Genomic DNA, 11,728 nt, shown 5'->3' on the forward strand with positions numbered 1-11,728 from the left:
CAGATTTTTAGGCAGGCTTTATTTATTAAAATACAATTGAAATGCCACTACAGTTTTGTTTATGGCATAATGTACATGTCTGACTTCATTCTTGTGTATGTAGATATTCTGGAGACTGACCGTTCCCTTCTCACTGAATGAATTTCACACACTTGTCTAAAATCAACAGGCTTATTTGGGGACCCTCATTTATATTGAATTGTCTAACTGTCTATGGACCTGTTTGATTTCTGTAGCTTGTTAGTAAGGTTTACTGCTGAAAGCTGTAACCTTTTCTTTTTTAAACACAAGTTGGAAACCATAATATACAAGTAAAAGACCACCAAAAATACCTAAACAAAGCAATCTGAGATAAAAAGCCTACAAAACTATCATGGAGTTTATTTCGTGTTGGTCATCTACTGATGGTCTGGGGGCCTACCCTTAAGTGTGGTTAATATACCCAATGATACACTATGGAGAAAACTAATTTTCTTTTCAAATGGGTGTCAGCTGCAGACAGCTTATTGGTTAGGGATAAAAGCCCGTGTCTACTTTCCCCTCTCAATGCTAGGACCCTTTCTGGCTCGAACCTGTGTAGGCTCTGTGCACGTTGCTACAGCCTTGAGAATTGTCAATCCTGATTTGTTTAGCTCTTTGGGGATTATTTTCAAGGAGACTACAGGTTTACACTACTCTTTGTAGTGGTAGGTGGTTTGCTTAGCATACTCATGGTCCTGGGGTAGACTACCAGTACTTCAACCGAACAATGATTATTTTGGCCACTTGGACCCCTTACAATCCCTATATGAATCTGTGGAACAGCTTACTGATATTTGCAGAAAAAAACAGTTGGAATATTGATAGAAATCAATTGTGTCTGTGGAGTGCTTTGGCTAGCATCACCATGATGACAGTACTAAGTCTCTCTATCCATGAGGACTAGATGTTTCTCCATTTATTTATATTTTTGTTAATTTCCTTGCATAGTATTTACTATTTTTCTGTGAGTAAATCTTTTACCTCCTTAGATAAATTAATTTAAATATATATATTATCTATTTGATATTTCAAATGGAATTATTTTGTTTTGGGATTGCTAATTGATGATTTATTTATAGAAACAAAACTAATTCTCACAAGTAATTTTGCTGAAATCATTTTATTAATCTTTTGCTTTCTTGTGTATTCTTTGGTGTTTTCTATTATTTTTCTTACCTGTGAATGAAAGTAGTTTGTTTCACTTCTTCCTTTTTAGGTTTGTCTAATGACTATGGCTTAAATACTATCTAATTTCTTTTATGCTTTCTTGTTTGAACCATTTCTGTATAATAATGTAATGTTTACTTTCCAAATAATTATGAAATTTTTGGTTTTTCTTGTTGTTGATTTATAATTTTGTTATCTTGCCTTTTGTAGGTTCCCTGGGGGCAGAATACCATGGACTATTTGCCTTTAACAACATCCATTTCTTTTCTCTCAGTTCTGGAGGCCAGAAGTCCAGCAGCAAGGAGTGAGTGGACAACAGTAGGGTTGTTGTTTTGTTGAGGTCTGTCTTTCTGACTTGGAGAGAGCCACGTTCTTGTGGTGTGTCTTCTACTCTCCAGTCCCACAACCGACACTTCCACCCGCACTGGGGGTTGAACCTAGAGCATTTTACATGCCAGGCAAGTGCTCAACCACTGAGTTTCATCCCAAGCCTCCCTTTTAGTTTTTATTATGATACTAGATTTCACTAAATTCCCTACCATGACTGTGTAGTTACCTGTTTCTGTCTTCCAAGTAGCTGGAATTATAGGCCTGCAATACCCATCAGTCTTCCATTATACACAAATACAGCTGTTCTATTGGATGAGGACTCCACTCTTCTGAGACCCTATGGCCTTAATTTCTTTCTTTCTTTTTCTTTTTATCTTCTGCAATTCTAGAGACTAAACCAGGGGCCTTTTTCCATGCTAGGCAAGTGCTGAGTCTCACCCCAGTCTCCTTAATGACTGATTTTAAAGATTTTATTGCTAACTGTATTATAATTGAGGGTTTAGATTTTCAGCATATGAATTGATGAGAATGTGATTCAGTCATTGCATTAGAGTTTGCTAGTTTTTTTTCTGAAGTAGTTAGTCCTTTTGTTTAGCAACTTTCACAAACTAATTTTTGTATGTTTCTTGTTGCCTCTGATCAGTGAAGTCATTGTTTCTTTAGCTCATGTTTAGTTAATATGTCGACAGAGATTTTCCTCAATATTATGAGCTTAAAACTAAATGGAAGACAAAAGAAGCATAAAAGCAAAACCCAAACCAACCCAAATATCTCTTCCAATCTTTGCACATAGTTGTGGGTCATAGAAGCCCTTCAACTCATATCAGACTTGCACTGGGCCCAGAGATAAGTGTTATTCTTCTTGCATCTTTTCTGTCGTGTTCATCTTATCCTGGATATACACACAGATTTCTAAGTTCCCTATATACATGGGGGCTTTAGAATATTTTAATTTTCCAAACCATTTCCCCCAATTTCTGCCCAGGTTTCAGATAGTCTGTAGTCTCAACTGTGTTTTGCCTCAGTTATCTGTAACTTATGCATCTTCCTTGTAATATTTAGCAGCAGTGCCACGTTTCCTACATGAGTTCCAAGTTTGTTTGCAGTTTTGACTGGTGGCTTCTAGAAATCCTACATAAAATGAAAACAGAAATATGAGTTTGTGCGTAAGCACTATTCTGTTCATAGCTTCCATCTTCTAGCTAAGTTTGGGGAGTTTCCAGCCATTGTTTGTACAGTTTTTCTGCTTTTGATGTAGGTGTGTCTTCTATCTATCTGATGATTTCATTGGATAATTAATAAAGAAACTGCCTGGCCCATCTGATAGACCCGCCCTTAGGTGGGTGGAGTAGACAGAACAGGAAGAAGGAAGTGAGGTAGATGGCTCAGTCAGATGCCACGCCTCTCTTAAGTTAGGCAGACCGCCTTGCCTCTCCTCAGAGAGATGCCAGATGCGATGAAGCTCCAGCCCAAGATGGACACACGCTGGAATCTACCTGGTAAGGCACCACTTTGTGGTGCTACACAGATTATTAGATATGGGTTAGTCAAGCTGTGAATAAGAGCCTGAAAATAATGGGCCAGGCAGTATTTAAAAGAATACAGTTTCCATGTAATTATTTCGGGTGTAAAACTAACCATGCGGGAGCCGGGCAGGATGAAAAGCAGGCCTGCCCATAGCTCCTCACTACAGAATGGCGCCCACGTGGATAATTGAATCCACAGAAAGCCTGAGAAAGCTTGGGAAAGAATAGAGTAAAGCATGTTTTCTTGGTAGCAACTATTTCTCAGGTTTGGCTTTGCTTGCTAGAGGTAAGAAAGCACTCTCATCTAAGAGAGGCTTCCTGACTCAGCTTTAGCTGCAAAATGCTTTCCTTCTTTCCACTCCTGGCGTGTGTGTTCCATATAAGTTGGTGCACTTAATGATCTCCACATTCATGTGAATTCTTACTTTTCTCATTTTTTCCATCTCTAATCTTTCACTCGCATAATCTCTGTCAGCAGCTTCATTGAGTCTTTTCTCTTAGAGCTCAGACTGATTGTCAAGCATCTCAGGAAAACTTTCATTTCAATTTTTACTCTTTTCAATGTGAGCTTTCGTTTTTATAATTTCTGTTCTATTGATTTTGCTTAGTAATTGTGATATCATACTCATTACTTTACACATAGGTTTGTTTAATTCTGCAACTCTATTATAGATATCATTACAGATGTTCAGAAGTCTTTGTTAAATCTGACCTCTAGGCCCTCTCATAGGCCACTTCTGTTGCCCAATCCCCTGTTTGATTGTTTACACTTTCCTGCATCCTTATCTGTTTAATATTTTTATACTGAAGATTTGACATTTCATATAATATATTTTTTACACTCTGGGTACTTATCTCCATGCATTAGGGCCTTTTAAAAGAAATGCTTGTTTTGTAGTTTCAAAACTCAGCTAAACTTTTTTAGTGAAGTCTTTTTCTACTGCAATTTAAAACATATGATGTCATTCTTCAGAGGATTCAGCCTTGGGTATGCACACAACCGTCACTGGTTGATACAATTTTAGCTAAGCTCTTGTTCATTGTCATTTCCCCTGACGTCTTTGTTAAGTTGTCTCTCTGTAAGTATTATATTCAGCACTTTAGCCTCCTATTTTGATTGCTGCAACCTTGGTGATAAAAAGGTTATTTTTTTATCATCTTTGGTGCATTTGGTGGCATGCATATTGCTGGAGACTCAATCCTGGGCATCATGCATATGTTCTACTGCTGAGCTACACCCGCAGCCCTGGAAGTAATTGAATTTTCTTTCTATCACAGGAAAGCTTTTCTTTACTATCTCTTTCCCTGATTTTCTCTGGTCTATAGTTTCTTATTGATGGAGCGGTGGGGCTGTGTCCCACCACCCGGCTAGCTTTACACCCGAAATAATTACATGGAAACTGTATTTTTTTTTTTTTTTTTTTTTTTTTTGGTTTTTCGAGACAGGGTTTCCCTGTAGTTTCTAGAGCCTGTCCTGGAACTAGCTCTTGTAGACCAGGCTGGCCTCGAACTCATCAGAGATCCACCTGCCTCTGCCTCCCGAGTGCTGGGATTAAAGGCGTGCGCCACCACCGCCGGCAAAATTGTATTCTTTTAAACACTGCCTTGCCCATTAGTTTCAGCCTCTTATTGGTTAATTCTCACATCTTGTTTTAACCCATATTTAGTAATCTGTGTATCACCACGAGGTGGTCGCTTACCAGGAGAGAACTTAACCTGCATCTGTCTTAGAGAGGAGAAGCATGGCGACTGCCTATGGCGACTGCCTGAAGCATCTGCCTCCCTTCCCTCTTCCCAGCATTCTGTTCTGTCTACTCCACCCACCTATGTTCTAACCTATCGGGCCAAGCAGTTTCTTTATTAATTAACCAATGAAATCATCAGATAGATAGAAGACACGCCTACATCAGTTTCTTTCATTTCTCTCACTCTCAGCATTCCTTAGTAGCCTATAGTTATTTGCCTAGAGTTGAATCCTCATGAGCTTTTTCTCTTTTGTGTTAACATGTCCATTGGTGTCACCCTTTTCAGTTCAGGTTTAGGCAATCATAAAGGAGAGACTTTACAGGGATATGCAGTTTCACAAACAAACACCTCCTTCCTATGGCGCCTATGATTTTCCTATCCCCTCTTTCATGATGTTCTCTGAGTCTTAGGTTGGAGTTGTTATGTAACTCTATCAGCTGGGGCTGGTCTCTACAACTCTGCATTTTGTTTTGTTGTGGTTTTCTCTAATGATCTTGTTGTTGCAAAGACAAGTTTCCTTGATGTGGGATGAGAGCTACACTCATCTGTGGGTTGAAGGACAAATATGTAGAATGTAGTTAGGGGATTATGCTGGTTTAGTAAAAACACTGGCTATCCTCTAAGATCCATGACTTCACTCACTCTGAGTTATTGACTAGATCTCCAGTATTAGGCATGATTTCCCTGTTGTTGAGCAGCTCTGAAGTCCAGTTATAGAGCTGTTGGTTACTACCCACATATTCGTGTCACTTTGCCCTTAAGGTTATAGTGCCGTGCTGGTGGTTGTTGTAGTTCATGGGCATCATCACTGGGTAGGATTGTTAGTTGATTCCCTTCTTTGGAAACTTGCATGGCACCTTTTGGTACCTTGAAAGCTGGTCCTCAGGGGGAGGCTTTTGGGCCAGTTCAAGGTCAGTTGTCCCTGGGTTCTGTGTCTGAGGTACATGGTGTCTTCCAGTAAGGAACTTGAAGATATCACATAGCTCAGTGATGATTTTTTTCTTTTTTCTGTTGTATAGTTTTAAACTAGCACCTTCTATGTGATAAAATTCGCTGTACATCTTTACGCAGCTCTACACATCTAGCATATTTCATATCTGTAATTTTTGAACTCTTGAAGTTCGGTATTTTATTTTCCACGTTTCTCCTTAATGTGATTATATTTTCTTCTTCCATCTAGAGATTATATAATAACTTTGGTGCTTTTCTGCAAATCGATTGATTCATCTTTATTAGTTTTATTTTTGTGACTCCTTTGAATATCTAATAGTTGTTCTTGTGTGCCAGATGTGAATTTAATTAGGCAAGGTGCTGTTGTTTTTGTTACCATTAACATTCTTGAGTTTTGTTCTGAGACACAATACAATTGCTTGTGAATAATTTGATCCTAATAAGATTTGTTTTTAAGGTTTGCTGGGCAGATCCTGAACTCCTTTTAGCATATTTTCCCTGTTATTCACCATATAAAATCTTTGTGCATATTCAGATTTTTCCATTCTAGCTGGTGGCAAAATGAACTGTTTCTGGGCCCACATGAGATCCAGAGTTTGTTTCCCAAGCTTCCTTTGTTTAGTTCTTTGAGATTCCCACTCTGAAAATCATTGTCATGTAGTATTATTCTATGTACACTTTGAAAAGCCATTAAAATTCCAGGCATATGACTTCTACAATCCAGTAAGTGACAAGGAGTTGTTGAGTAAAAGTGAGTACAATGTCTATGAAGATTTTTCTTTAAGAAAACATTTCTGACATTTAAAAACCATTGTCAGTGTCACTAAAAATAACACTGACATGTGCAAAGTATTCCAAAAGCTGTCATCTTAAGATTCCTTTAATTTGATGAGAAACATTTGGTCCCCTGTTGTTGGAAGAGAGGACAGTATATAATACCTGCTGTGTACATAGCCCATCCCTCAGATAGCCTTAGAAACCAGCATGTTGCTACTCATCCACTGCTGCAGAGCCTCAAGTAATTAGAGTGGAGGATTATGGAAATAGAAAATTTGGAAAGTAGAATAAACTCAGTGTTCGGTTCACACTAATAGGTAACTGGTGGCTCAGTATGGTAATATAGTAGTGCTGGGTCACATTCAAGTACAGTTATTTGATTTAATGCATATGGGAAAATGGAATGCAGTTTAAAGTAGAAATTCTTTTTCTGTGTGTGTGGTGCTGAGTTGGAGTTCAGGGCTTTATTTATGATGAGCATATTTTATCACTAATTCAAGACCTAAGACCTCCCCACCCAATGTAGGAATTTATAACTACCATATAAATATATTTCAGAGCCACCTGGAAGCTTATGAAATTATAACATTATATGTGTTTCTCTATATATATATGTATTTTTATGTAAAGAGTTTTTGTAGCTTTTTCCAGATTCTAAAAGGTATTATGACCATACTAAGAGTTTTTCTCACCCCCTCAGGAAGCTCTTTCCTGCTTTGCTCTTTGTTTTAGACCCAGTGAGTTTAATTATGCTCACTTGCATGAGCAAATGGGTATTTACTGAAACATGGGCAACTTATTAATGACTATACCGCTTAAAAAATGACACCCCTTTCCCAGAACCCATTAACTGCCCATAGTCCATCAATGCAAACTTAGTTATTTAAAGTTAGCTTTTCATTTTTGAGACATGTTCTCATGTAGCCCAGTATTTGCTATATTGCTAAGGATGACCTTGAACTCCTGAAAGTGATACCTCCAAAGTGATAGGATATTAGCTGTGAACACGACGCTAATATTTAAAATAACCTCATAAGTTGGTTAGGATAATCAATGCTAATGTTTAAAAATAATTGAACTGCGGAGATAGCTCCATTGATAAAGTGGAACTCCATGTAAACATGATGAAGAAGGACTCTTAAAAGAAATCCCACGCTAGCTCAGAATTGAGTATAATAGAGGATTATTTATTTAGTGGTAGACTCACAGATCACAGTCCTCTGCTGGAATGGGGAACAGCAACCAAATCCCACAGCCAAAAAGAGGCTGGACAGCGCTGTACACAGGCATAAATAGTATAAGAGGCCACGCCCAAGTGGGCGGGTAACTTAAAGGCTACTGGTGGTAGGAATTCCTACAGCAGCATGAAGACCCGCATTCAGTCCCCAGAATTCATATACATAAAAAATCATGTATGGACACAGACACACACACACACACACACCCCTCATATGATTTCACCCCCTTCCCTTTTTCTCTCTCTCTTGTTCTCCTTTTCTTTCTTGTCAACAATTTTAACAAAAATGGTGGCTTCTTGCTAGTTAAAATTATTATGAAGACAACTATTCAGTACACTGGATCACACTAGATTTATCCTTTTAACAAATAACTTTTTTTAGTGATCAACTAGGACTATAGTATTGTTAAAAAGAGTAATATGAAATAAAATTGTTTCTGATGGTTCCAGCTGTCCAAAACTCTTAGGTGAATAAAAAGCAGAAAACATCATAAGCTTATGGCTGATAAACATATTTAAAAGTAACGCACTGGTATTATAGGTATGTGCCACCATATCTGGGTGCAATGCTCTAAGATGGGAGGATCACCTGAGCTCAGGAGTTGGAGACCAGCCTGTACTACACTGGGAGACCGTAAGACTCCTTCTGAAAAACAAAAAGCAGAAACACAAGAAATAGGCGCTTCTAATGGCCCTGTTAAGATGATCATACTGAGGTGGTGGGAGAGTAACAGAGCACAAATTGAAGTTGCCTCCAGGTCACTCGGTTTGTAGGCTAGGCATGGAGCACTAAGTGACTTTTACCCTAAATAGATGGCTAATTTTTAAAGGATTTACTTATTTGCAATGTTTACTTATTTATTCATTTACTTATGTGTACACATACATGCACACACATACACATACATACTCGTACATGCATGCATAAATATAGAGATCAGAAGACACCTTCAGAGAGTCAGTTCTTTTCACCACATAGGTTCTGAAGATTGAACTCAGATGGTCAGGCTTGGTGGCACCTTTTACCTGCTGGCTCAGAAGTGTAAACTTTTTTTGGCATAGAGTAAGCCCATGTAGCCCACCCAGGCTGGTCTTGAACTGGCAGTTCTTCTACCTACCTCAGCCTCTTGAGTGCTGGGATTACAAGCTTGAACCACTACACCAGCAAGAACTGCAATCAAATCATCTACTACTGTGCCTGCTGCTCTATGCTGGGGATTAACCTTAGGGCCTCTTGCATTTCACACCTGCCCTATATCCCCAACTCTCCAAACTCCCTCCCTCTTTCCTTCCTTCCTTCCTTCCTTCTTTCCTTCCTCCCTCCCTCCCTCCCTCCCTCCCTCCCTCCCTTCCTTCCTTCCTTCCTTCCTTCCTTCCTTTTTCTTAAGATACTTTCCCTAGGTTATAGATGCTGGCTTTGAACTTACTCTAGCCAGTAGCTCAGCCAGGCCTTGTTTTAGCAACCGCTTGCTTAAGCCTGGGATAACAGGCTTGAGCCAGCCAGGCCTGGCTTAAAACTGTAATTGCTATATCTTGAAAACACATATAGTTAGGAAATAACTTCCCAATTTAGAGGTAATAATAATAGGTGGAAAAGGGTTAAAAATGTTGGTGCTTCCTATTTCATTTTGGATGATTTGCCTGGTGTTTCCCCCTAGTTTAACATTTTATAGGGCACTCAACTCCAGCATCCTGTAACCCTGCTGCATGCAGATCCTTTGTGATCTCAAAGCAACTTTAGGTTTGCATTCTATTGGGTCTCTCTGAAACACATTACTCTAATAAGTGCTTTCTGATTGTTCAGGGTGTTTTATGTATGATATGAGGGTGGATTGGTAAGTGTAATTTAGTAACATTTTGACTAATTTGTCAGTCATCTACATTCTGTGATGTTCTAACAGCAAAACCTTTGCTTTCCTGTACAGTGAATTGTGTTTTATTTTCACTGAAAATTTTATATGCTACAGCTAGATTGATTTGAGAGTTTGCTAACACTGTCAGGGACAGAGTCTGAGACTCTACTTCATAAAGTTGACTTGAGTATTTCAGTGAAGGTTTATGAAGAAATTTCCTTTTATAAATGTATTCAAATATCATTTTAAAAAATGTCTGCTTAACTGGCTTTTTGGAGCCCATTCCCTATGGTGGGATGCCTTACTCAGCCTGGAAGTAGGGAGGAGGGGCTGGTCCTGCCTCACCTTAATGGGCCAGGCTTTGTTGACTCCCCATGGGAGGCCTTACCCTTTTTGAGGAGTGGATGAAGAAGTGGGAGGGAGGAGCAGGAGGAGGGGAAGGAGGGAGAATTCTGGCTGGTATGTAAAATGAATAAAAAATTTCAAATAAAGAAAATGTTTGCTTAAGATGTAGTGTTTTCAATCTTAAATTTCTGAATCTTAAAGAGTTGGTAGTCTAAACACTGAATCATGCTACTACTGTGCAAGAGTGAGTATTTTAATATTCAAAGAGGAACTGACAAGCTTTTCAATGTCACTGTATATGGTGAGAAAATTAGATTTGAAAATTTCTGTTGCTTATATCATGAAGAAAATGCATACTAATATAAAGCATCTATATATTTACATCTTTATTTATATCTATAAAGTTTCTTTGGCTATGCCTTAAATTTCCTTGGTAACAGCCTTAACTCAAATAAGATTCTTATATAGAAGCTTCCTTTATGTCTTTCTTAATCTAGAAAGAAATTCGTTTTCCTTTGTTTCTACTACATTGTGATGCAAATGAAAGCTGTTTGTAGCCGCTGCATTGTAATATGTCAAATAGCATTTGCAGCACAGATTTTTAAGGTCTTCACCTAGCACAACGGAAATTCATTTTAAAATACTAAATCTAAATAAAAGACTCCTTCCTGGGTTTCTGTTGAACCTGACCCATACAGGTTGGGCTTCTCTTAAGTGGTTCCAGTTTCCCACTGTTATTTAGTCAGGTGGTCACCAAACTTCAGCTAGTTGCATTCTCCATTTCAGTGATTTCTGCTTTCTTTGTTGGCTGATGGGAGGGGAGAGGGATTTTCATTCTTCCTGTAAATGATGCATGTACTGATGGAACTCTTTATTTCATCTGTGTGTGTGCGCTTGTGAGTGTGGAAGTTAGGGCAATGTCAGATGTCTCTCCCTTCACTTTCTACTTTGCTTTTCAGACAGGATTTCTCATTAAACCTGGAACTCACGGAGTCCTTGAAACTGGCTGTTCAGCAAGCCTCAGGGATCCTCTTGTATCTGCTTCCTTGATGTTGGGATTATAGGCAGGGCATTTGACTTTTTTAAAAAAAAATAACAGAACATAATTCTTTATTAATTCTTTGTGAATTTCACATCATTTACCCCAATCCTTCTCATCTCCCAGTCCCTCCATATCCACCCCTCACCCCTGAAGCATGTCCCCTAAAATAACACTCCCAAAGTAATTAAAAAAAAAACAAACACCCCCAACCCCACTCCTCTGTCTTTCTAACACCTCTTCATTCATCCTAGTGGCATCAGGAGCTGCGGTGTGTCACACAGTATATCCTTTTGTCCAATCAGCCCCATGCAAAATATTCATTGCAATGAGTCATTGGTCTGGTTCAAGGTCTCGGGCACCACCATCATCCCTGGACCCTCACTGAAACTCCTCTCAGACATTCTGCTGTTGCTTGGAGTCAGGGAGATCTTGCGGTTATACATCTGGCTTTTTACATGGGTGCTGAAGATCTGAACTTGGGTCCCTCACCTCAGTTACTTTATCAAGTAAGCCACTTGTCAGCCCTGAAGGAAAATATCAGAGAGCTTACTTGATGATGCCAGTTTCAAATATTTCTCTAAGTGTATAATGTGTGGGTTAGGAGCAAGTGGGCTACTACATTTTACTCTCAGTACTATTGCCTTTTTTTCTTCAGGTTATATACTTTTGGAGACCAATAAACACAGTTCTCAGTATGAGAAAAAGCAAACCAGACTTGAGAGCATGTTTAGAC

General features: G+C 38.8%; 1 protein-coding gene across 1 annotated transcript in view; it reads left to right on the plus strand.

Annotated features, from left to right (window-relative positions):
* Uprt (uracil phosphoribosyltransferase homolog) overlaps positions 1-2,740 on the plus strand; it is a 52,120-nt gene extending 49,380 nt beyond the window's left edge. Inside the window, exon 7 of the mRNA XM_038316646.1 lies at positions 1,399-2,740. Coding sequence (XP_038172574.1) covers positions 1,399-1,496 — 98 coding nt within the window. The 3' untranslated portion in view covers positions 1,497-2,740. The remainder of the gene's footprint in view (positions 1-1,398) is intronic.
* Positions 2,741-11,728: the final 8,988 nt, after the last annotated feature.

Source organism: Arvicola amphibius, chromosome X (assembly GCF_903992535.2).
Source record: "Arvicola amphibius chromosome X, mArvAmp1.2, whole genome shotgun sequence".
Taxonomy (NCBI): Eukaryota; Metazoa; Chordata; class Mammalia; order Rodentia; family Cricetidae; genus Arvicola; species Arvicola amphibius.